The sequence below is a fragment of the Siphateles boraxobius genome, unplaced genomic scaffold, assembly GCF_051911475.1.
Source record: "Siphateles boraxobius isolate OS27281-9 unplaced genomic scaffold, OSU_SipBor_1 22, whole genome shotgun sequence".
Lineage (NCBI taxonomy): Eukaryota > Metazoa > Chordata > Actinopteri > Cypriniformes > Leuciscidae > Siphateles > Siphateles boraxobius.
In genome coordinates, this window is record NW_027508833.1 from 33,353,376 (window position 1) to 33,380,073 (window position 26,698).

Below are 26,698 nucleotides of genomic sequence, written 5' to 3' on the forward strand. Positions count from 1 at the left end.
TATACTTTTAGTATGTTTTCTCTTTCTTGCTTGACTGTCACTTGTGTAGCCACCTGTTAGACAGTTGTTGCTGTCCTTTTGTAAATTCTATTGCCTAAATGGGTGTTAATGTTGTGCCATGAAAGTTTTTAGCTGTCATTGTGGACTTTGTTCTCTATTTGCTTTGATTTTAAATTTTTTGTTGTCGTCTTTGGCCATAAACTATATAATTTTGTAAGAATTTAGTAATTGCGTTGTTATAGGTATGTTGTGATGATAAAAAGGTTGGGAGGAAAAATGATGGGTAGTTTGTGTTAACAGTTCTTGCATGGTTTTACAGGACTTCTGTGAGCGTGGCTGCAGATCTTCAGGCCTGAGTTCAGGGACTTTGTCCGCCACACAGAGCTGTGACATCCTGAGTGCTGCACGTGAGCAGGCTCAGGCCAAGGCGGGCTCAGGCCAGAGTGCTTGCAGCGTAGAGGACGTACTGCAGCTCCTTCGCATCCTCTTCACCATCGGAGGAGAACCTTCATCCGGCCGCACACTACAAGAAGGTAAGGAGCGCCTTCTCAGAGCATTGTCTTGAACCAGTTGTTTTTGCTTCCATTTTTATGCATTTACAAGTCACATTTATTTGTGTAGATGTGGAAGAGCTACAGTTCAATGCATTACCTGAGGAATTCACCAGCAAAAAAATTACAACCAAAATCCTGCAGCAGATCGAGGTAATCTGATGTGTTTGCAGTTTTATTTATGAATGTTATACATTGTAGATGCGGTATAGTGCAGGAGACAGGTCTGTACGTTTTTTTTTTTATAGAAATCAATACTTGTATTAATCTAGGATGCATAAAATTGATCAAAAGCCACAGTAAAGATGTTTATAATGTTACAAAAGATTTCATTGTCTTTTTAGGAGCCACTGGCCCTGGCTAGCGGGGCTCTCCCAGACTGGTGTGAGCAGTTAACCAGCAAGTGTCCTTTCCTCATACCCTTTGAAACCCGGCAGCTTTATTTTACATGCACTGCGTTTGGAGCCTCCAGGTCTGTGTTTGCAGTTTTCAAAGAGATCTTTACTTCATTCATACAAATCTGAAATGGCCGTTTGAGAATTTGCATCTCTCTCTAGGGCTATCGTCTGGCTCCAAAACCGAAGAGAAGCCACTATGGAGCGTTCCCGGCCATCCACAACAGTTCGCCGTGATGACCCCGGCGAGTTCCGTGTTGGTCGGCTCAAGCATGAGCGTGTCAAGGTGCCTCGTGGAGAGAGTATGATGGAGTGGGCTGAGAGTGTGATGCAGATACATGCTGACAGAAAGTCTGTACTGGAGGTAAACACCACAACATAATGTTTGGGGAAAAAATAGTGGGGTCTAAAATAGGGCTGTAGCGATACACTAATCTCACGATACGATACAATACACGATATTCAGCTCACGATACGATATATATCACGATATTCAGCCAACGATACGATTTGATACGATTCGATATAATTCGATACACTTACATCATTTTCTGAAAGATTTAAAGGGGACAGAGTGATTTTGGTGACATCTTGTGAGTGTTCCATTTACTTGGATTGAATTAATTGAACTGAAAACTAAAAACATCAATTACACAATATATGTCTCTGACTGGACAAGTTTAAGTTATTCATTCAAGAGCTGTGAGTGCCTTTTGTAGTTTGATGAGCACTAATGGCTCAATCGTCAGCAGGTTTATTAGACTGCTGCCCCTTTAAGACGAGTGCAGATCTAATAGGTGACTGATGCACCATCATTTTCTCCCAATTATTTACGTCCATTTAAGACATAAACGGTGTTTAAGTGAATAAACTGTTTCAGTGAAGAGCTGGTTGTTTTTATATTTGTATGTATATTTGATAGTTTAGAAGCGCACATGAAGCCCAAAGTTAAGTAGCCTATACTTTTCTTGTCTCGTTGCAGTCCATTTCGGAGCGTGCGTCGCCTTGTGAACAGCTCTTGCGCAGATTTTTGTGCTTTTACTAGCTCTTTTAATGATTAAACGCGTCCGCTATCTAGCAACAGTGGAGACTGCATTTTACAACAATCAACGATCATGCTGATTCTGACGGTACGTTTGGGTTTTAGAAAGAAATGACAGCGCATCGCTGTGAAAGGGAGGAAGTTGCTCTGTCTGCATCTACTCTAGTCTGTAATGGTTTCATCTCAAATATCTTTTTATAATCTCTAAAAGGTGAAATCTAAAATAAAATTAAATAATATCCCAGATCTAAAGTGTAACCACGTTTGAATGTTTAGTTCTGTCACTCATTAAGGGCTGTGGGGGTAAACTCGGGGGATTTGAATGGGACTTATGTATCGATACTCGCGGCTTAAAAATCGATACTTTCTTGGGGGAAAAATAATATCGATTTATATCGCAGAATCAATAAAATTCCTCAGCCTTAGTCTAAAAGTCTGAGAGAGACTGTGAAAGTGCTTCTGTTTTCATTACAAATTATGGTAACACTATTTTACCAGTGTCCTTGTTACACGTTACATGTATTTACTGTAGTAATAACTATAAATGATGCATTATTACAAGCAACTAACCCTACACCAACCCCTATTCCTAACCCTATAGTAACTACATGTAGTTAATCATTATTACTCAGTACTTAAATGTATAATTACACTGTAACACAGACACCTTAAAATAGTGTAACCAAAATTATTTTGTCATGTTATATTTTGTACAGCATGATACAAGGGCATCTTGTACTTCAGTGGAAGCAATAACATCTGTACAAAGGAGTTCCATGGTCAATGTCACAATTTGTCATCAGTATTTCTTCTGTGATTACGACATGACATTTTTTTGTTTTTGCATTTTAATTCAGTTGTAATTAATTTTCTTTAATATATGAAGTCATCTCGTGTCCTCCTTGGTAGTTTGCTGAGCCCCTGCCCATAGTTGAGAACCTCTGCTCTAGAGCAATGAAAATCCATCTCTGACTGTTTGATTAAGACTAATAATGATGGTTATCTTGCACAGGTGGAGTTCCAGGGGGAGGAGGGCACTGGTCTTGGACCCACCCTGGAGTTCTATGCCCTTGTTGCTGCAGAGTTCCAGAGGACTTCCCTTGGTATCTGGCTCTGTGACGACGACTTCCCAGATGATGAGTCACGTCAAGTAAGTGCTTTACCATATGTTTACCTGTTAACCACAAGGCTCTAGCCATAGGTATGAGACTGTTCTCAATTGGCTGATTAATTGAAATTTTCATTGTTCATCAGGTGGATCTGGGCGGAGGCTTAAAACCACCTGGCTATTATGTGCAGCGATCCTGCGGCCTTTTCCCTGCTCCCTTCCCTCAGGACAGTGATGAACTGGAGCGTATCACCAAGCTTTTCCTGTTCCTTGGTATCTTTCTGGCCAAATGCATCCAGGACAACCGTCTCGTTGACCTGCCAATATCCCAGCCTTTCTTCAAACTGCTCTGTATGGGTGACATCAAAAGCAACATGAGTAAGCTACTTTATCAAAACCATATTGAGTCGGACTGCCACTTCTCTGAAATCCAGTCTGAGGCTTCCACTGAGGATGGTCAGGACACATACTCAGTGGGTAGTTTTGATGAAGACTCCAAGTCTGAGTTTATCCTTGACCCACCCAAGCCCAAGCCACCAGCTTGGTATCACGGCATCTTGACGTGGGAGGACTTTGAACTGGTGAATCCTCACAGAGCACGGTTCCTAAAAGAGCTGAAGGCACTGTCTGTGAAGCGCAGGCAGATCCTGGGCAATAAGAGTCTGTCAGAAGATGAGAAGAACACACGGCTACAGGATCTCATGCTTAATAATCCTATGGACTCTGGCCCTCCACTTAGTGTAGAAGATCTTGGGTGAGATATGAATGTCACTTTGTTTATTAATCAAGGAAATCAATATCATGTGTTAGTTTCTTCCTTGTCACCGGGTATTTTATTTACATGTTTGTCTATGTTGCTTCTCTAAATTTTGTTGTTTTATTTTTTATTAGATTAAATTTCCAGTTCTGTCCATCATCCAAAGTACATGGCTTCTCATCAGTAGACTTGAAGCCCAATGGAGAAGATGAGGTATGTCACGTTTTTTCTCAGACATGCAATGTAATGCCATACTGACGGTTTACTTTAGTTTAAAGTTTCAAATAAAGCCTCCCTGTGCTGTGTGTAAGATATTGCAACAAAAATTACCAAAATTATCCAAAGATTATGAGATAATAATAATATCTATATGGCAGTTTTTCCCATGGTATATATATTTTTTTCAAGGTTTTGTATCGAATTTAGAAATTTCAGTATCGTCATCATCAACATTAATCCCTAATGCATTTCATTCAGCAAGGATGCATTAAATTTATCAAAAGTGACAGTAAAGACTTTTGGATTGATACAAGGCAAATATTTTTATATAAATGCTGTATTGTATTGATAGAATCCTTTAAAAAATTGTGGTTTTATTCGAATGATTTCTGAATGATCATGTGATGCTGAAGAGTCAAGACTGCGGTAATGGCTGCTGAAAATTTAGATTTGCCATCACAAATAAATTACATTTTAAAATATATTGTAATAACTATGTATGTATGTATGTATATATATATATATATATATATATATATATATATATATATATATATATATATATATATATATATACAGGTCCTTCTCAAAAAATTAGCATATTGTGATAAAGTTCATTATTTTCCATAATGTAATGATAAAAATTAAACTTTCATATATTTTAGATTCATTGCACACCAACTGAAATATTTCAAGTCTTTTATTGTTTTAATACTGAGGATTTTGGCATACAGCTCATGAAAAACTAAAATTCCTATCTCAAAAAATTAGCATATCATGAAAAGGGTCTCTAAACAAGCTATTAACCTAATCATCTGAATCAACTAATTAACTCTAAACACCTGCAAAAGATTCCTGAGGCTTTTGAAAACTCCCAGCCTATTTCATTACTCATAACCGCAAATATGGGTAAGACTGCCGACCTGACTGCTGTCCAGAAGGCCATCATTGACACCCTCAAGCAAGAGGGTAAGACAGAAAGAAATTTCTGAACAAATAGGCTGTTCCCAGAGTGCTGTATCAAGGCACCTCAGTGGGAAGTCTGTGGGAAGGAAAAAGTGTGGCAAAAAAACGCTGCACAACGAGAAGAGGTGACCGGACCCTGAGGAAGATTGTGGAGAAGGACCGATTCCAGACCTTGGGGGACCTGCGGAAGCAGTGGACTGAGTCTGGAGTAGAAACATCCAGAGCCACCGTGCACAGGCGTGTGCAGGAAATGGGCTACAGGTGCCGCATTCCCCAGGTCAAGCCACTTTTGAACCAGAAACAGCGGCAGAAGCGCCTGACCTGGGCTACAGAGAAGCACCACTGGACTTCAGGCATTTGGGCATTTCCTTCTCCCCAGTCTTCCTCCAGACTCTGGCACCTTGATTTCCGAATGACATGCAAAATTTGCTTTCATCCGAAAAAAGTACTTTGGACCACTGAGCAACAGTCCAGTGCTGCTTCTCTGTAGCCCAGGTCAGGCGCTTCTGCCGCAGTTTCTGGTTCAAAAGTGGCTTGACCTGGGGAATGCGTCACCTGTAGCCCATTTCCTGCACACGCCTGTGCACGGTGGCTCTGGATGTTTCTACTCCAGACTCAGTCCACTGCTTCCGCAGGTCCCCCAAGGTCTGGAATCGGTCCTTCTCCACAATCTTCCTCAGGGTCCGGTCACCTCTTCTCGTTGTGCAGCGTTTTTTTGCCACACTTTTTCCTTCCCACAGACTTCCCACTGAGGTGCCTTGATACAGCACTCTGGGAACAGCCTATTTGTTCAGAAATTTCTTTCTGTCTTACCCTCTTGCTTGAGGGTGTCAATGATGGCCTTCTGGACAGCAGTCAGGTCGGCAGTCTTACCCATATTTGCGGTTATGAGTAATGAAATAGGCTGGGAGTTTTCAAAAGCCTCAGGAATCTTTTGCAGGTGTTTAGAGTTAATTAGTTGATTCAGATGATTAGGTTAATAGCTTGTTTAGAGACCCTTTTCATGATATGCTAATTTTTTGAGATAGGAATTTTGGGTTTTCATGAGCTGTATGCCAAAATCATCAGTATTAAAACAATAAAAGACTTGAAATATTTCAGTTGGTGTGCAATGAATCTAAAATATATGAAAGTTTAATTTTTATCATTACATTATGGAAAATAATGAACTTTATCACAATATGCTAATTTTTTGAGAAGGACCTGTATATATACGTTTTTGAATTGTATTAATATTTCATAGTTACTATTTTTATTGTATTTTTGATCAAATTAATCCAGCCTTGGTGAACATAAGAAACTTTTGAACAGTAGTTTATTAGCCTGGCTCCGCCCTCCTACGTACTTCCTCTCAATTTTCATTTTCCTTCAGTACTAGGTCTGGGATTGTGCTGTAGTCTTTGGTTTTCTCCGATAAATTTTTTACCAGGCCAATCAGCGAACAGAGAGAGTGGCTGAGAACGATGACGTTGATGTCGTGCGTTATTTTGAGTTGTAGTTCAGTAGTGGCTGCGGAGATAGATGCGAGAGAAGCCATTTGGTCCGTTGTGGCAACGCTGGCGAATATCAAGAAGTTAAAGTCGGAGGAACAACAATCTTTGCTTAGTTTTGTTGGTGACAATGATGTTGTATGCGCATCATATGTGGATGACATACGTCACGACCAAATGTTAGCGATTGGTTATGGCAGATCCAGAGTGACTCTGGGCAGATCCAATAGTTTTAGACTTCAATAGAGTACCCGCCTACAAAGAAGTTAACGCTTGTCAAAGGAGCGGTGCCAGACTCTGTACAAATGAAATGAAATGTATGAGAGTCTGGTGGGACCAGGCTAGTAGTTTATATGTTTTTAGGCCAAGTGGCAGAATTTGAAATGCACACTGCTTGCTTGGTATCTAATTATGTAATTGTTTCTGGTGTCATCTTACATAGAATACGATATAAATGCTAATAATTCTGTTGTCCTCTCTTCAGATGGTCACCATGGACAATGCTGAGGACTATGTAGAGCTCATGTTTGACTTCTGCATGCACACAGGAATCCAGAAGCAAATGGAGGCCTTTAGAGGTATGACAAGATTGGCAATACTCTCATGCCTTGCACGTTAAATCCATTTAAGCTACACTCAGTGTGTACCAAAGCTTACAAAAAAAGTATGTGTAACTATGCTGTTCAGATATCAGTATATTATGAATGACACTCATTACTACATTATTCATGTCAGTTATAAATATGGTGCTGAAATGTCTTTTTTTCTTTTCTTTTTTTTGATACAGAGGGCTTTAACAGAGTGTTCCCTATGGAGAAACTCAGCTCATTTAGTCATAAAGAGGTGCAGATGATCTTGTGTGGCAACCAATCTCCATCCTGGACCGCTGAAGACATTGTCAACTACACAGAACCTAAACTTGGCTACACAAGGGACAGGTAGACATTTACTATTATTTCTATTGCTGTACATTTTGTGATGGCATACACTTCTTGGGTAGGTCTGTGATTTGTTGTTGTTTTTTTTATATGGGACCGAAATGCATGTAAGTCTATTGTTACAAAAATGCAGCATTTCAAATGGAAAAAGAACATTCATGTCTTAGTAATCATTAGGGACGCACCGATATGAAAATGTTTGCCATTACCGATAATTCTTTATATTTGAAAGCCGATAAATGTAAATCCAAATTTTTATATCATTTTTGAGAGCCTGATTACAAAAACAAAGTCTCACCATTAAAAGTCATGTCCCAAGCAGATCAAACATGTACAGAAGCCTAGTTTGAACCAGTGTAAGTTTTACAATTATTTTCTTTATTTTAAAATTAACTTTCTTTATCCTTTTTTTTAAATCTATTTCCTTACAAATAAATAAAATAATGCTAACAAGTCACTGTACAACTTTACTTGTAGAATAGCCTGTGCGGACAATATTGAAATCATTTAATAAACTATATTGTTGATGAAAATGATACAAGAAAATATGTGCTAGTTATTAATAATAATGCATCAATGTTTTTGAAAACATCTAAAATTAATATTACTGTTTTAAATAACAGCATTGCTGTTTAAGCTGCGTGCGCTGAAGCTGAAGAGCTGAATGAACGCCAGGAACCTGAGGCGCTTTGTTAGTGGGTTTTGTTAGCTCAACCAAACGCATCCTATATTATATTAATCAGATATTTATTTAACATAAATTTAATATTACAACTTAAATCTGCACAAAATGATGCAAATGCACAAGTGAACTTGAACTAAGTTACATCAGTGTTTCCCACAGGATTTTGTGAAACTGTTGTAAGTGGACCTTTGAATAAAATTTAGTGCGATTTAAAGTTTAATTAATAAATTTGGTGCACTTTGAGTTCAGAATTAAGAGCTCCAACCCATATTCAGTGTGCAAATTGAACAAAGACAAAGTGAGTGCATTGACTTGTACCTGGACTTTAACCTCAAACCTCTTTAGTTGTAATATTGTGTCTCAGTCTACATTTACACTACATACTACTAATTATAATAATATCAATAATAATGTTATAATAATTTCTATATATGATTAACCCGTGAGCTTTTATTTTGACTGAAACAGTTAAGCTTTTATTTTGTTAGAAAATAAGTTTACAAACACGTCTCATTTAAAAATCTAACGAAATGCTGTAATCGCAACTATGCAAATTGGGAAATAATGCATAACTGCGTTCCCAAATGCACGCTAAACTGATGGAGTTCACTGCAATCATTCACTGTGAATCAGTATAGAGAATCAAACCTGCGGGGCTGATCGCGTGAGCAAGTGCTCACTTCTCTTTTCAAACAGACAGTCTTTTGATAAGGACATTGCGCTTTCCATTTTAGTTAGTTTGACAGTAATTGCGCAAAACATAACATTAAAGACCTTTTATGTTGTTATGAGAAGTTCAAATATATTTTCGTGCCGCCACAGTGTAGTTAATGAATGGGCACTGAAATCTATTTGTGGTGGTCAATGTTGATATTGTGGCGGGCCACCACAAATAAATCAATGTATGGGAAACACTGGTTACGTGCTAGTCAGAATCCAGAGTTTTTCCTGCATAGAGAATTACGAGACGGCCGCCTCCTTCAAATTTTGTGCCGCCTCCGGCTCTCGACAAAACTCGAACAGACAGTCACATGCTCAGATACACCTTCCACCGTGACTGTTCTGTGGCGGGTTCCCGGCCTGTGTCCATTCTTAAACTGTATAGTTTGCCAATAGTGCTGCATGGATCATAATCCGCGGGTCGGACGGGCCAAGTAATAAAAACATAACATTCCAATTAGTTAACATTTAACAACAGTTCAATAGAACAAAAACAGTCATTGCGTCTAAAATGTAAGTCACTTAACTTTAACTATTTGTTTGTTTCAGCAGCGAAAATAGTTCCAAACAAAGATCACAGCAGACCCATTACGCATCTCACAGGAACACTCAGCCATGTTTCGTTACTGAATGATTCCGCGTTTTGAACGAATTGGTTGAGTCAAAGATTCAATTACCCATTCATAAACTGCCTCATTTTGAATAAATCAACCGTTTGATCGAATCGTTTGAATGAATGACTCATTCATTGCCGTCACCTGCCTCTACCTATTGGCGGTTTAGTTTCAAAGTATCATTCTTTTCAACATTCCTTATTTGTATATTCAAAAAAATAGTTAAAACCATCTCATCTCATTTAATACAGTTGTAATTTTTCAATTTAAATTATTTCAATTGATTTGTAACTGCCTAGTGTCTTATTATTCTAATTGAATGTATTGATCAAATTTAAGAATTTGAAATGAAAGATGGAGCACACATTTAATAAAATTGGGGGGGGGAATGCCCCGTTATAAAGGTAAAATAATTATTCTGATAAGAGTTTTTTCCAACAGTGATGCAATAAAACATTGACAATTTTAGTTTGAAGGGAGTAAAGCCTCTGTTTAGGCTATTAAGGAAACATAATTTTGCCACAAAAAGAACTTTTATTTTAAATAAACGTTATTTTTAAATCAGCCTACTTCAGTGTTATATGTTACCATATTATCATGCTTAACACTAAGAATTTGAATAATTGTAATGTGCATTGTAATGATGATCAGATGCAGATATCTAAATCAAAGAATATCATAGGTTTGGGCGGTTGGATTATTTATTTTTAACAGTGTATTCGGGTGACTCAAAGTACACCAGATTCACGAATTTATCTTTAAAATGTACACAATTTTCTTATTGTGTACTTCTAGGAGCCCCCTAGACGTACTGAGCTCCACCCACAAAAATACTGTGGGAAACACAGTAGGCTATTTGATGGTCTACGAAAAATACAAATTTAATCATCTTATTATTAAAATACATTATCAGGATTTGACCACCTCCGCCTCGTTTTGAGCCAGGAAAAACCCTGGAATCCATCACTCCTGTTGTGGAGGTGCTCTTCCTGTAACAACGCGACAACTAAACCCAGAGTTCACAACGTGTTATTACAATAGTGTTCTCTCTATAATGTTATGTAATATGACAGTTCAAATCCTAGTTGTTAATGTCATGCATTGCTATTTGAGCTGCATGCGCTGAAACTTAAGATGAATCACCGGTAAAGGCTGTGAATGCAGAAGCGAACTTATAGTCAAGAAGGTGTAAATCCGTTGTGGATGCACTCTTCCTGTAACGTGCTAAATAAAGGTTTTGTGTTCAGGTTTCCAAAACGTGCTTGGGCACATTTCAGACAGTATATATCATTTTGGTGATTTAATTATATTGCAGTCCTGGTTTCCTGCGCTTTGTGCGAGTCCTGTGTGGGATGTCGTCAGATGAAAGGAAGGCGTTCCTCCAGTTCACTACAGGCTGCTCGACCCTGCCCCCTGGTGGACTGGCCAACCTCCATCCACGCCTCACAATAGTCCGAAAGGTATATAAGCTCACTATTCTTTTCTTTTTTCAATTTGCTAAGATCCATGAAGCTAAACCCAAGCCAATAAGTTATCTAAGAACAACTAACATTCTCTCTTCATACCTGCTGTTGTCTTTTCTCCTGTAGGTTGATGCAACAGATGCCAGCTATCCTTCAGTTAACACATGTGTGCACTACTTGAAGTTGCCGGAATATTCTTCCGAAGAGATCATGAGAGAGCGCCTCCTTGCTGCCACTATGGAGAAGGGCTTCCACCTCAACTGAGCATGCTCTCCCTACATCATTGACCAACTCCCATACTGGTGAAGCCTGTTGTGTTTTGTTGCAGAAAATAAAGCTGTGCTCTGAAATCCCCCCCACCCCACCCCAAGCACCCGACATGTACCCAAATACACAGGAAAAACAGTCCCATTGCAGCTCCACTAGCTCCTGAAACCAATTAGGGTCTCCTCCTAAACTGGCTGCTTCACATGGCCTTTCCCAGGTCACTCTACTGCTTTAAGGGCTTGAGCCACTAGCAGCCAGGGTAGTCTCTCCTCACCTACTGTGTTTACTGTCATTACTCCAGATCCAGTGTAAATTTTGGCATAGATCATCTTTTTTCAGACTTAAACATCACCACCTGCAGCTGTAGCGTCAGACCCTGGACACAAGCACACCTGCTTCTGTAGAGCTAACTATAGAGTGTTTGGGCATTTCCTTAACAGGTTTTAAGTTTTACTAGTGCCTGCATTTGTTGAAATATTAGGATTTTTTTTTTCCTTTCATTTGTTTTAATTAATGTCTAAATACAATCATGCACATGCTTTTTCTTTCTTTTTTGCTTCCGTTACTGTGTTGAGAATGGTTTCAACTCTTCATTTCCCTGCTAAAGGATCAAAGTCCCTGAGTGCATTTGTGTAATTTTACAATAAAGCTATAGATACAGAAACACTGGTTCTGTGTGCAAGGCACATTTAAAAAAGAGAAAAAGTCAAAGCAAAAAGCAAGCTGTGCTTTCCCTTGTATTTTCTTTGTATATTATAAACATTTATTTAACTCAAGTTGCAGTTTGAAGTAAACAAATATTTTCAAATGTGTATGCTCCAAAAATAATCATTAAAATGTTTGCAAAGTATCAACTCTCATCTCTTTGACAAACTTTTTGTGGAAGAATGGAAAATGAACGAGGTTTAAATTGGTAAGAAAAGTTTTTATTTAAATTTTTAATGGATTATTAATGAAAACTCAATTGCTCTGGTTTAGCTTTCAGCCATCTTGTCCAGGGCCAGTAGTGGTGCCAGTATTCGGTTCTTATTTGTCTCCACAATGTGTCCGTTGAGGATCATTTCATCAAGTATAATGTGTACTTTATCTAAATTGAACATGATCTGATTTCCCATTAAGGAATGGAACACTCGTATTAAGGAATGGAACACTCGTATAAACATGTATCACTAAAGACACAATGGACCCTTTTCACATTTCAGGGTTTCTTAGAAGTGAAAGTCATTGTTGCTAAAGTTGTATTGTGGTGAACTGGAGACAACATAAAGAAGAAGCTGCTGATGAAAATGTTAAAAACTTTACTAGAATTGTGTGGATGATAAAAGTGGTAATCATGAATTAGTCTGTGAAAATGACAAATATATTTCCAGCAAAAAAAGCAATCATAGCCAATTTTGGTCAATAATACCTTGTGTAATTTTTACTGGTAAAGGATACATCCAGCTCACTCTGTCAAGAGAAGAAAACATCTGTTAATCAGTTTATACTTTCTCAGGAAAATTGTAATAGGCCTATGCCTTTCTCAAAAGTATCAGTACTTACCACACGACTGAAATACTTGTCTAACACCTCTACAAAGTTGTGCACAAGCTCATAGATTGACAGTTCATTCTGTGGGAAAGAGGGCCAAGGACTATAAATAACAGAATTTAAAAGCTCTAAAGAAATACTGATTCCAAATGATAATGACAGTAAATAGACAATTGTATCAATAGTATGAATAACTAACCTCATTTTCAGTGATGCCCACAACAATGAAAAGAGCTGCATACTGACGATAGACCAGTTTGTAGTCCTTATACTCCACAAATGAACACTGAGGAAAATAATTATTAACTATAATTTTATAATCAACAGATAATTTTAATTCTAAAGGGTCAAGTTTGAAGATGTGAATTGCCAGTTTACAAAAGTAAAATAAAACTCAAGACCACTCAGAATGAAAACCTGATGTATGTAAATCAAATGTGTAGATGCAAAGATAATGATTTGTATAACAAACTAGGTTTCTGTCCTTTATATCACTAGAATTATCCTGAGGGTCAGTGATATTCATGATATTCTGCACCGCAGACAATGGCTATTATGACATGTTGTGTGGTATACCATTAAATTAAGAGTAAAAGGGAAGCACGACTGACCTCTTCCTTCCTCCGGGCGAGACATCCCCTAACCATGTCAGCTTCAAGAGCTGCTCTCTTCCCAAGCTCCACTTGTTCATAATACTTAGATAGACGAGTCTGCCCCTGTTTGTTGACCATAAGTAGGAACTTGATCATAGTCATTTAGAAAAGTAGCCACCACTAGAAAGGAGAAATTACGTCATTAGCAAACAACAATGGAGGGCAAAAAATGTGCAGTTTTAATCATACGTTATTTGTAAAACGATAAATAAATTACATCACATTATTTACGGTATAACTGATAGTTTCACCAACATACCACAGTTGCCACAATTATTGTTACTACTGTAAATTGATGGCGGTTTGTTATTGCTGATGTGACGTCAACATGGCAGCGTACACGTCACGAGGAAGTGACCTGCTCCATGCTTTTGTGGTAGTGTACATCATTTGAATATTTCTCAAAGTTGCTTAGTGATTTATTATTATTTTTGCGAAGACTGTCAAATATTTTAAATGAGTAAAAGCGAGTGCACCTTATATTATGAAAAAATGAAAGAAAAAAATCTCATGAGACCAACTGAAGCTATTTGATATTTTATTTCACTCTCTCCGACTTTATAGCTATTTTAACTGGCACATTTTATATGAAAAAAATGAGAAATTATCACAGATGTCATCTGTAAAGTGATAAATCAATTACATAAATGTATTTATGGTAACAAACAGTTTTCACTAAAATACCATAGTTACCACAATTTTTGTTACTACTGTAAAATAATTAACACTAAATTAATTGTTTGACAGAGAGTGACAGAGCCGTTAGGAAGATCCCATCGGCTCAAATTACTTTTAGGTACTCTCTTTAGCGCCTGAGTACAATTCCTACAAAAACATGTTATGATAAAAAAAACAGCTGTTTTAACTATGGTATAATGCCCATTAATGTCTGTATTAGTTAGCGTATGTACTAACATAGCATACAGATACAGATTAGCCTGATAACTTAGTTTATACACGCAGATGCACTTACCCTACATACATCTATTCACAATCATCTTTAATGTAATTACTTCTTCAATTAAGTGTTAAATGTCAAGATATTCAAATTAGAAAAAGAACAAATGTAATGTTCAAGTATTCACTTAAATCATAATTTATTATTAAAAATAATAGCATATTAACAGTTTAATCAAGTAAAAAAATATGTACAATTTGTTTTATTATGCACTATATAGTAAGCTCTATTTTAAATTATTATCGTTCTTATGTACTTAGTATTATCATGATAGTTGATGGAGACCCGATTTCGAGGAAGGACCTGATTTGTCATGATACTGGTCATGTGACGCCAATGTGTCAGCGTCCATGAGGGGAGTACCTACTCCATGTAGAAAAAAGGTTTTGTTTTCATGTGTGTACATCATTTTAATAAGTTGCAGTTTATTTTTTTTGGATTAAAAAATCTTTAAATGGGATTTTTTTTAATGATGAGCAAAAAATGAGTGCAACAAAAAAAAAGTCAAAAGTGAAAACAAAAACTAATTATATCAACCGAAGCTATTTGATATTTTACTTAACTCTGCCCAACTACATGTATAGCTATTTTTCAACAACATTTATTTTTATACTGTCAGTCAGGTACAGAGCCTGTCATTGTACAGCGCTGTCTACGCATGCGCAGTATCCGCCCGTCAGTCGGTATTCGGATGACTCGAGACAGTGCAGGGTTGGGTGAACGCGTCCCATCATGCAGCGCGCGCGCCAGTCCTCCCTCACTCTCTCACTCACCCCGCAGTAGGAGACTCACATCCAGGGATCGGACTAATGGCGGTCGGCAAATCCGTGCGCTGACACGAAATCTACAACAGTCGCTCAGGTGCCAGCCTATTTCGTGGGGGGCAGGGCGACGTCGCATCGCTACACGAACGGTAAACAAGGGCGGGTTGAGGGGAAACAATCGGCGACTTCTAGCAGGACTTTCCTATTTTTAAACATGGATGAACAGCCCGGCGGAGGAGGAGGAGGAGGAATGGCCGCCCAGAGACAGCAGCAGCCCGCACCGCAGCAGGGAAACAACAGCATTAATCCCCAGATCGCCAGCTCTGGAGGAGCGCCTATGGTTCAACAACAGCAAGACGAGATGCCCAGGCCCCAGCAGTACACTATCCCGGGGATTTTACACTACATCCAGCACGAATGGGCCCGTTTCGAGATGGAAAGGGCGCACTGGGAAGTGGAGAGGGCCGAACTCCAGGTACAGACCCGTGGATTTGCTGACACACTAGTTCGTAACTTCAAGTGGGGACATTGATAGCCGTCAGATCGGCTGCTTTAATTGAAGACTTAACGTTGATTTAGTAAACAATGTAACGTTACTACAGATCTCGCGAGCTTCCTGGCCGCCTCCATTTGCACTAAACGGGAACAGTTGCATTACAATAAATGAATCTGTTTGCACTATAAGTATGCGAGACAGACTCAATGTCTCGCATACTTTAGTTCGCTCGTATTTTAATACGGTGATCTAGTATTTCGCGTCACTCGCTCGCTTGTACTGTGAATGGGCTAAGCTAAGCTAACATGACATCGTTGTATTAGCGATATTACTTGACACTCGGTACAATCGAGTCAGATTATCTTACCCAAGAACACAGGAGCAGATTTAAAAGTCGTCGTTGTGGATGTATCTGGTCACGAGAAACCATCTGTCAGTGAAAGCCAGCAGACTTTGTCAACTATTCTCTTGTTCTGCCATTTTGTTTTGGTCAATATGGCGTCCGTATGGGTTGCTTCTTTTATTGATCCATCCTACTAACGTTACCCCTCACTTTCACATTCACACCCTGCGGTATTTTCTAACACACCATATCTGTTCTTTTAAAACAATAAGAAGTACATGTCGCCGTTTAATACTTAATCTTCCTCAGAATCCACGTAATAGTCCTCAGATAATGGAGCTGTTATGCAGAATGACAGCGAGTCACCTATTGCGTTTACTGTATGAAAAAAGATGCATTGGAAGGGAATAGTGACCGAGACTGCGATTTACTTACATTATGAAAGTAAGTTATACACGTTTGGAACAACATGAGTGTGAGTAAATAATGACATAATGCTCGATTCTGGGTGAGCTATCCCTTTAAGAATGCTATAAGCAGATAGTCTTTCAAGTTTTGTGCCCCATCTGATTATAACAATCTTATTTCTGATAAATCATTCACATTATTCAAATGATAGTATCATGATGTAATATAAATTTATTCCACCATCATATTTGTCATTATTTACTCACTCTGTTGTTTATCCAAACCTGTATGACTGACTTGGTGCAACACAAAAACAGATGTTTGCATAAATAACAGGTCCAGTTACCATTCACCTTCACGGTTTAAAAAAATATTATATTTTGTAGGTGTTTTGGGTGTACAACACATAGCCTTCCATTTGACCAGTTTTGTGTTTGCAAGTTGTTTTTGACAGCCATACCTTTAATGTTTAGTTTACCCAAAAATAAAAATTCTGTCATTGATTACTCACCCTCATGTCATTCTGAAGCCAAACCCTCAATACTTTCTTCATAACAAAAATGAAAACATTTGAAACAATATGAATTCTGAGAGATTTCTGTCTCTCCATTGATGGCTACGCATCTAAAACTTTGTTTGACACTTCAAAAAGTTCATAAAGAGACCGTAAAACTAATCCATTTGAATTGAGTGGTTTAGTCCAAACTTTCTGGATAGACACAATCACTTTATTTGGTGAACAAATTTAATTTAAAGCTTTTATTCACATAAACATTTACCAATGTACATCAGTTATGGTAAATGGAAGCTCAAACAAGTTCCTTTGATGTGCAAGAACCAATGAGGTTAATTCTTGTGTGTTACGCATTTGAGCTTCTGCAAGAGGTTTTGTTCTCACACATCAAGCAGGTTCGGTTGAGCTTCTGTTTATGTTCACTGATCAATGTTAAATGTGAATAAAAACCTAAATTAAATCTGTTCATCATATAAAGCGATTGTGTCTCTTCAGAAAATTTGGACTAAATGGTTCAATTCATATGGATTAGTTTTACGATCTCTTTATGAACTCTTTGAAGCGTCAAAGTGGTAGTTGCGTAGCTGTCTATGGAGAGTACAGAACTGGCTCAGATTTTATGAAAAAAATCTTCATTTGTGTTCCGAAGATGAATGAAAGTCTTACGGGTTTGGAACAACATGAGGGTGAGTAAATGATGAGAGAATTTTAATTTTGGGGTTAACTAACCTTTAACATCTGCAATATCGTAGGGATAGTTCACCCAAAAAGGAAAATTGTCGTCATTTACTCAACTTCTTATCGTTCCAAACCTGTATGTCTTTCTTTCTTTTATAGAACATAAAAGAAGATATTTTTTAAATGTCTCAAGTGTTTGTTTTTTGTTTGGTTTGAAAGTGATTGCGAGTGAGCTGTGCTTCATACATCACTACACTTTGACAATAGACAATTGACCTTTTTGTCTGCGACGTTTCACTTAAAATTAGTTAATGCGACTGCATACTATGTCATACAGGTTTGAAATTACATGAGGGTGAGTAAATGATGATAGAAAGTTAATTTTTGGGTGAACTCGTCTCTTACCTTAAGTGTGTCATGATGGCTAAATTTCCCAGCCACCCTTATTTTCAGCCTGCATATTTTCAGATGAGGGTGGCAGTTTGGCTTTTGTGAATGAAGAAAGGAGCTGGAAGGTCTGTGGCAGGACGTTGCGTTATGTAAACATAGTCAGTCTTCCCTTAGGAGGCTGAGGAGTTTTCACCACCCCTGTACAGACTTGTTCAGTGACATACTTTCAGGATGACTCCCTCCTCAAACCTAATGGGCACTGTTCATTATTCAGAGGAAGTCAGCTTGTACTCTTCCACACTCATACCAATCCAGGTCTTCTCAGAAAAGGGGTTGGTCTTGTTTATCAGCTCTGCACTGCATGTTTCAGATGTTCACTTGTCACCTAGGCTTAAGCTAATCATCCGAAACGTATTGAAAACACCACAAACGAAATAATGCTGCAAGTTAAACCATATCAAATCATGTTGCCAATTATAAACTTTTTGATTCTAAAGCCTTGCATGTAGATTTCATTATCAGGTGCTGCTCTTCCATGCATTTTGAATCTTGTGTATGTAGCTATAGGAGATCTGGCTAACGTCATCGTAATGGACAGTGGTTTAGTCTTCATTTGATACTGTCTGGTTCTAATTGATGTGAAACTCCTCCTGTCAGTTTGCCGGGCCGCGTAGGCATAGCTTCTAGCAGAGATGTCCTGAGCAGTCACATCAGGAATAGGCCTGAATAGAGTTATCTGGGTTAGCTCAGGGTTTGTAGGTCATTGTAGCACATCTTAACAGTTGTGGCTCACTGCAACTCTCCAGCCATCAGATATTTTTAGTGCAGGTTTATATGTATCATTGAATTGAGATATATCAATATATCATGCATGTTTATAAATCTTCATCTCTTTCATATGCTGAGATATCTGTACTAGGGGTCGTATTACAGGAACTTCCTGCAAGTCCTACATTAACATTTGACAAGTTCTAACTGAAATCATTATGATTACTAAACCGTGATTGATCACAACATAATTATTCATTTACAGGTCATCAACCACATTTCTAGCTTTTATTCAGCAGTTTAATTATTAACCAGTGTTGTTTTATTATTATTATGTATAGCCTATACTTTAGTATATATTAATGTTTTGAATTGGCTTTTATTTTATATTTTCAGTTGTCATTTTAGTTTGTTTTGGAATTTTGCTATGTGCTTTTGCCGTTAGCTTTTGTTTTTTTGTATTAATATTTAACATTTTAATACTTTTTAGTACAGTTTAAATGTATTTTATTTTGAGTTAGCCAGCAACATTTCGAGTAAAACAAAACAGCAAAACAAACTAAGTTTGTCATCTGATATTTGATTTCAGCCTTATTTTAATTAATGAAAATTAATTAGCTAATAGTTGTAGTTTCAGTTTACAGTAACGACATTGGAAAAAAGAAACAAGTCATTAATATCAAATATCTTACATTTTAGTCAAAAGTTAGCCAGTTAGTTTGTATATTTCTTATGTACCAACAAATATAATAATATCTAGTCACTCTGCTTTCAGTTTTCACCACTCATGCACTCTGGTATGAAATTTCATAAACACAGACAATTGGCATAAAAAAAGAAGACATCCCACAGCCTAACTGTAACTAGTCAGATTTGATAACCATAGCTAAATCTTGATGAATGTTTAACTTTTGGAATTGGCATATTGTAGTGGCATCATGTAGAAGCATTTTTGTAACCATATGAATTGAAACCATTATGCTTTCTTAAAACCCCTTTCAGGCTGTTTATTTATTTAAATATAAAGCTCTGCTTTAAATGTGCTATTCAGTCTGGTTTATATGCACATTTTACTTATATAAACATTGTACCATTACATTTCCAGTATGTTTCCATTGTACTATTATTAAACCTATAGGGTCCCCTCATTCAGCTGTTTTTCTCCCACAGCAGGCAGAGTATTTTTAGTGTCTGTGTTGAGTTCACACAGCTGAAATGCTGTTCTGCCGAACTTTAAATCTGGTAGGTGACAGAGATTTCCAGCAAGCATCAGAGAGCTGCTCAGGGCTGTGAGCAGCCAGCTGTTCCTGACCATATGTGTACTTGCCATCCTCACACTCTGCTGACACGGGCACTGCTGATTTAATACAACTGTGTTCCTTAGTATTACCTGCCAGCACTTCGCACTGCTTAAGAAGTGACAGTGAAACTGATTTGCCAAAAAATGTTGGTCTAGTCAAGTTAGTTCAGGAGTAATAGATTGCGTGCATGCTGTTGATGTTTCCTTGTATTTTAAACGCTTAGTAAGGTGAATTTCTAATGACCTAATGTTCTACTTATATAGACTCAGTTCATTAATATTCAGATCTTAATGCATGTATCCCATTTCAAAGATGAACCAAGGTAGTAATCTGATCGCTTCAAGCTCCTTGTTTGTTGGAGAACTCTTGTGTGGTGAACTCGCACTTTACCAGAAGACTATGATTAACTAGATGTGGTGGGAATCTTTTAAGATGTTAACTTTCAGAGAACTTGTGTTTGATATGGGCTCTCTTGGAGGGATGGATGGGGAAGTTATGAGGAAGCCATTATAGAGTTGAAATGAATATCCACTCATTTACCAGTCCTGTTATGTGAAAGATGTTTATTTCAGAATCAATTTTAATTCATATTAAATTGCTTTATTTTAGTCCTTGCTTATAGAGAAGACGGAGTAAAGTTACCCTGAGTCTTTTATTTCAACAGAGGACAGGGCTTGACAATAAGGACTGCCCGATGGCCAAGATATATCTAACCGCAGAACCATACCTCACAGCTGTCTGAAGACAACAGAGTCAGGCCAACAGGGTCAGACCTGAAGTTAGGATGGTGCTCACCATCACATAACCCAGCCAAAACTCTAAGCCTACCCTTCACTATAACTATAAGCTCAAGCTTAATGAATCCCAACCCCAACCAACCACTAACCCTTAATGACGCTATAAGCTCCACCCAAACACCGGTGTGAGACTGCTGTGACGTATGGTTCTGTGGATTCTGCATTTGGCTATTATTGTAATGGCCCGGGGCTAGCATAAACATCACTCGGGACAGTTGACACAACTGTCACTTGCCCGATCAAGCCAGTGCTTTATCAAGAAAGTTACTAAATAACAAAAAAAAAAAAAAACCTGAGAATGAATCTGATTTTATTTCATTTAGTGTAAGTGGTGATTAATAATTGTTGATAATATAAAGACGGTAACAAGGTTGCGCTGTCTGGGCTCGTGCAGCTTCTCGAGGAGAAATCAAAACAAATGAGCACAGCACACAAAGAAACTCAGTTAGCATACTGCAGTAAAAATTCTAAATTTGGAGTTTTTATATTTATGCCATATTACAACATCACAAGACCATGAGTGCTGTTCATGATTGAAAATGACACTGGTTTCATACAACAGGTCAATAAACGTCACTTTATTTGCAATATTGACTGTTTTTGTTCTGTTTCATCAGCGACAATGGTTTCAAAAGAAAAATAGTTCCACAGCAGAAACAGCGCATCTCACAGCAACTGTGTTTTCAATACTGAATGATTCAGCTTTTTGAACAAATCAGTTGAGTCAATGATTCAATGACCCATACATAAACAATTGCCTCATTCTTGAATGATTCAACCGTAAGAACGAATCGTTTCGTTCTTATCGGGGGATTTTTGGACGAGCAACGTTTTTACTCAGACTAGTGAATGACCGATTTACTTGTCCGAAGGAGCCCTCTAGGTATTTATTTATTTATTAATTACTTTTTTAGTGGTGTTTTTTGCTGTCACTTAGAAGTCTGATTATACTTGCTTACATTGAATATTTGAATGAGCCTTGCCCTTGTCAAAGGATTTTGAATTAGGGAATAAGTGAATACATCTGCAGTAACAGCAGTGTGAGCAGACTTTTTCAAAGAGTTTTTTATTTGTTGTGTTCATATATTCCAGCTGGTTTCCTGAGATTGTACTTTTAGTCAGTATGGATGTATTAAATCGATCAAAAGTGACAGTGACAATGTTACAAAATATTTCTATTTCAAATAAATGCTGTTCTTTTGTACTTTCTATTAACCAAAAAATCCTGAAAAAAACTGTTTTCAACATCTTATTATCATCAATGTTTCTTGAACAGCAAATCAGCGTATTAGAATGTTTTCTGAAGGATCATATGACACTGAAGACTGCAGTAATGAAAATCCAACTTCGCCACCACAGGAATAGATGTATTAAAATAGAAAACTGTCATTTTAAATTGTAGAACTATTTCACAATTATTGTTTTTACTGTATGTTTGATCAAATAAATGCAGCGTTGGTGTGCATAAGAGACTTTGATCTTACCACTACCAACCCCAAACTTTTGAACAGTAGTGTAAATGCATCAGTTATGGATGAAGCATATGTAGCCTATATGGTGTTGAAAAAAGTATATTTCCATGATATTCAGGTTCAGCTATAAATCAGACTACAACGAAATAGCACAAATTTGAATTGGTTTTCTGACAATTCCCATGTCTGCCATTGGTTGGACAAACCAATCAGACAGTGTTGCCATGTGGGGCTGCTCAAAGCCATGTTGTCATAGCACTACATAGTTTGCATTCTTTGGGTCAACTTGCTATTTAGTGACCTATTTTATTTTAGGTGACGTCTTCCTCCAGTACAGTTTATTTCGGAATACTTCCAGTAGTCGGGCAGCTTTCATTAGAGCGTCAGTTTTTATCTCCCCATGCTATTAAAGATGACACATTATTCCTGTCTTAGGGAAAAATCTTCATTTGCTTGTAGTATTCTTTGCTTTTAACTATCTAATCTGACAGCTGTATGGTGGAATGTGTCATGCGTCGGTGAGGGCTATTCTTGCCCCATGCGCTGCAGCTTGCTCCTTTGTAAGGCTCTAGTTTTGGCTAGTGATCTCACTATGTTTCCCCCGGACTGCCTGTGAGGCGTCTCAATGGAGTGACCTCACACCAGCACTGTGAACTAGGGGTGGATTGTGAAAGCACACTTCTGCCTGACATTTGGACTGTTCTTAAGACCTTTTATCACCTCATGCAGTAATACCGTAGTCTCTGAGTTATACATGTGGGGTCGTACACATGGTGGGCTTTTGAGTAGGTCTCATGGATTTTTTGCCAGCCTCTGTGTGTCAGTCTCGTTCCAAAATGTCCATAGTCTGAAGACATGTACATACAGCTGTCTTGTGTGAAAGCTCAATCCAAGAGTGTAATAGCTTTCAGCACCCTGCCCAGCTAGCCTGTGTTCTCTCACATCTTTCTCAGGATAGTTTAATTGGTTGAGTAATGTGTTTTTGAAAATTTAATTAACATGATTAATTATGCCCCCGAACTGTATTTAAATTCCACCACAATGAAGGTTAGTGCCATTGGAACAATTCAAGTTTTTTTCATGTTATAGCAAGCCAATAGCAGATAGGCCTACATCTTTGATATTAACATTCTATAATAATATGTCTAAATTTAAAAAAAAAAAATTTATTTTAAATACTACACTTGAATTTAGTGAATTTAGACATCATAGTGAAAATGGGCAGTTATTTAATTCAATTACATTTTGAATTGTTTGACAGACTTAGTTATGCAAGTTCCTATATTTGTTGTCACTTCACGATTGGAGCTTTTTCTGGATTCTGTTTAATGATTTATTAAAAATGTATATAAACGTTAACAATTTAATCAAGCTTTTAAAATGTAAACAAATGAAAATATAACAGTTTACAATAAAAAACGTTGTCGAAGATGCTGCACAACAGAACTGTATAAATTTAATACATGGGTAAAAAATATATCTTGGTTATGTGATTTTCTGTAGAAATATTATTATTATTACTTTGAGAAGTACATTTTAGGTTACATTAGTGAAATATTTCTGTCATAATTTCTTCAATTTTGATGGTTTGTCATGAATGTTTTTTTAGTTTTGTTTCAGACTGTATTCAGGGATTAAAGTTCTCCGTCGCTACGACGGATTTCCGTTAATTGCAGCGAGTCTATGACGGATTTCCGTCAATTGCAGGGTTCCCGTCTGTCCTTAATGTCTTAAATTCACTTTTCATAATGTTAAGGCCGTAAATAGGCTTTCATTTCTCAAATAGTGTGATAAATGTCTTAATTTTAGTTTGAATAGGTCTTAAATTAAGGAAAGACGAGGTGTATTCACCCTGCTGAGGGGGATGTGATAAAGCCTGGATCGGAGCGAAAGCACGTTCCTCTCTCCACTCTAACATTCTGTAATCACTTCGCTTATGGTCCAGTCCGGGTTTTCAATTCCCGCTCACGGAAAAACTGCTCCGTGTTCACTCAATTAATCTTAGTTTTGGAGAAGTGCATGTCAGGCTACAGCTGGTTTGCTGCGGTCCGAATCCGAGCGAGTTTGTTCCCTGTGCCCCCCGCAGCGTTGGTCTGGTTTCACGTTCAACTTAATTCTATCGAACCCTGGTGTGTTTGCGTGCATATTACGTCAACGCAAACATGCACGGCGCATGATAGAAAACAGAACGCGGGTCAATATTGGCCGTTTCTCAATACCAATAGGCTACGCAAACCTCGGACTTGCGTCCTTGATAGTTCGGACTTGGCAAGTTCGACTCGGGAGCAGGGGCGGAGCCAGACGATGTAAACATTCGGGGCTTAGCCCAAACCTAGGGGCGGTCCAGGCAGGGGCATACTCCCTTGGAGATTTTTTCCCCATTTACATCAGCTAAATGCACTATTTTTCAGGCTGTTTGAGATATTAGAAAGCCTAAAAATCTATACACTACCTGGGAAAATTATGATAGTTAGGCCTACTCAGTAAAAAAAAAAAAAATCACAGAGTAGAGCCTACAACCTATTTTATATGTAATTGTTCTCCAGCTGTAGTGAATCCAAAACACCAAAAATGTTAAGGATGACTCATTTTCACCCCTGGCAACTAAAAAGAGGCAACCATTATCAGACTATTTTTAAGTTTGCCTAAATAGGTAAAACACAGTGGTATCTGGTGGCGTGTAAAACTTATATAGCAGCCCTTTTAGACTGGGGCCAAAACGCCACCATAACTCGCTGAGAATAATTTAAGTCTCATGTGTGCAATAAAAGTTCCAAAGACCTGTGTCTTATTATTAAATATGTATACTTTTTGTTCAGAATTGCTGCATTAAATATTGATGATATTGTGCAATATGTTACAGTAAATTAATGATGCGTTGCCCAAAAAGCTTACATATACAATTGTGGACAGTGATATTCATTTAATTAGCAATACTCTGCTGCTACCATTTATTCATTATCACTGTTCACCGTAACAATTCCTTTAATTATGTAAATACTAATATGTTTATTACATTATTACAGGCGCATCTCAAAAAAATGTAATATTGTGGAAAAGGTCATTGTGCTGCACCACCAGAACAAAACTGACAGATTGAATTCTCAGGAAACCTTTGCAGGTGTTTTGAGTTGATTAGCTGATTAGAGATCTTGTCAGGTCGTATAAAAAATTCTTTGTTCTAAAATTCTAATACATTTTGAGATAGGCGTACTGGAGTTTTGATTTCCATGAGCTGTAAGCCCATCATCATGATTAAAACAATAAAAGGCTTGAAATATTTAACTTTTTATGTAATGAATCTAGAATATATTAAAGATTTACTTTTTAAATTAAAGTATGGGGGGAAAAATAACTTATTGACGATATTGATGCATCTGTACTTGGAATTGTTGTCATCACTTAACTCAAGTGTTAGGCCTACAACAGCAGATTCACATGTAACACTTGTCCGCGGTTCGTCTGACGCTGCTTCTGAATCTCTCTCCGGCCGCTGAGGTTTACTGTTAGTGTTCCGTATAAAAAAACTTTATGATGTCCATAATAACTTCAGCCGGTTAGCCAGTAAGCTCGCTACGACGCCGGTTTAAACATACAACAGCCCGCAAGCGGCCAACCCTTGATGACAACGGCGAAGAAGATTAATTTATATTCTTCTTCGTTAGTTTTTTTTGGCAGTTGGCAAACAAGCTGAGTGATGCGCGATGCATTACCGTCCGCCACCACGCACATTGTTTAATTTTTTGCCGCTCCATCAGAAATTCTGAGAGGAAATTAAACAAAGTTGAAGTTATTTTAAAAAACCTAAAAGATTCGGGGCTTTTGACAAACCATTCGGGGCTTAAGCCCAATTAGCCACCCCCCCCGCTCCGCCCCTGCTCGGGAGAACGAACTCCCGAGGACGCGAGTCCGGTTATTCTGCAAACGGATCCGCGCCGATCTTGGTTTCGTCACTCATCTCGCTCTGGCTACTCCGGTTATCTCTTTATGTATATTTTAGTCAACAATAAAATGAAATATGGTATAAAATACAACTCTGCCTCTTTTCATCAACAATAAAACGAAATATATACAAAACACCTCTTTTCATTTATAAATGAACATATTATCATAAACATATTAGGCCTATATGGCCACACAAATGTGGTTCAGATAACGCACATTGATTATCTTCACTCCATATATTTATAACAACACGCAATATAAAACACAACCCTGCTTCTTTTTGTTTTCATTTTAAAAATATGAAACATTATTGATCATTAAAACTGACAAACTTAACAAACAGAGACAGGGTTGTATCATTTTATTTTATTATGCATGTACACATACAAGAGAATGCATAGTAAAATATATAAAGAATATTTTATATATTTTAGAATATATAACATTACACAACCCTGTTGCTTTT

General features: G+C 37.6%; 3 protein-coding genes across 14 annotated transcripts in view; 2 read left to right on the forward strand and 1 right to left on the reverse strand.

Moving 5' to 3' along the window:
* The window catches only part of hectd1 (HECT domain containing 1), a 47,644-nt gene extending 35,579 nt beyond the window's left edge, over nt 1-12,065 (forward strand). For all 9 annotated transcript variants that reach the window (XM_077239758.1, XM_077239762.1, XM_077239760.1 and 6 more), the window contains 11 exons: nt 320-533; nt 622-704; nt 896-1,023; nt 1,109-1,310; nt 3,001-3,138; nt 3,243-3,850; nt 3,988-4,066; nt 7,013-7,106; nt 7,316-7,466; nt 10,801-10,945; nt 11,075-12,065. In XM_077239758.1, the coding sequence (XP_077095873.1) occupies nt 320-533; nt 622-704; nt 896-1,023; nt 1,109-1,310; nt 3,001-3,138; nt 3,243-3,850; nt 3,988-4,066; nt 7,013-7,106; nt 7,316-7,466; nt 10,801-10,945; nt 11,075-11,212 (1,980 nt within the window). In that variant the 3' untranslated portion in view covers nt 11,213-12,065. The remainder of the gene's footprint in view (nt 1-319; nt 534-621; nt 705-895; nt 1,024-1,108; nt 1,311-3,000; nt 3,139-3,242; nt 3,851-3,987; nt 4,067-7,012; nt 7,107-7,315; nt 7,467-10,800; nt 10,946-11,074) is intronic.
* Nucleotides 12,066-12,119: 54 nt separating this feature from the next.
* On the reverse strand, nt 12,120-16,250 carry ap4s1 (adaptor related protein complex 4 subunit sigma 1). Of its 3 annotated transcripts, none has more exons than XM_077239785.1 (6): nt 15,984-16,250; nt 13,357-13,518; nt 12,945-13,031; nt 12,758-12,826; nt 12,653-12,664; nt 12,120-12,318 (listed from the first exon to the last, which is right to left on the reverse strand). In XM_077239785.1, exons 2-6 carry the CDS (start codon nt 13,498-13,500, stop codon nt 12,190-12,192), a joined length of 441 nt encoding a protein of 146 aa, XP_077095900.1. In that variant the 5' UTR covers nt 13,501-13,518; nt 15,984-16,250; the 3' UTR covers nt 12,120-12,189. The 3 variants fall into 3 exon arrangements, with proteins under 3 accessions (XP_077095900.1, XP_077095902.1, XP_077095901.1); XM_077239787.1 differs by lacking the exon at nt 15,984-16,250 and adding an exon at nt 15,130-15,223; XM_077239786.1 differs by lacking the exon at nt 15,984-16,250 and adding an exon at nt 13,630-13,828.
* strn3 (striatin, calmodulin binding protein 3) overlaps nt 15,131-26,698 on the forward strand; it is a 32,268-nt gene continuing 20,700 nt past the window's right edge. Inside the window, exon 1 of one of the 2 annotated variants that reach the window (XM_077239773.1) lies at nt 15,131-15,595. In XM_077239773.1, coding sequence (XP_077095888.1) covers nt 15,335-15,595 — 261 coding nt within the window. In that variant the 5' untranslated portion in view covers nt 15,131-15,334. The remainder of the gene's footprint in view (nt 15,596-26,698) is intronic. The other variant, XM_077239774.1, reaches the window with a different exon arrangement.

Coding starts and splice junctions, on each gene's coding strand:
- ap4s1 (XM_077239785.1), bottom strand. CDS start 13,500: ATGACTATGATCAAGTTCCTACTTATGGTCAACAAACAGGGGCAGACT. Junction 13,032..13,356: donor TCGCCCGGAGGAAGGAAGAG/GTCAGTCGTGCT, acceptor TATTTTCCTCAG/TGTTCATTTGTGGAGTATAA. Junction 12,827..12,944: donor TGGGCATCACTGAAAATGAG/GTTAGTTATTCA, acceptor TCTTTCCCACAG/AATGAACTGTCAATCTATGA.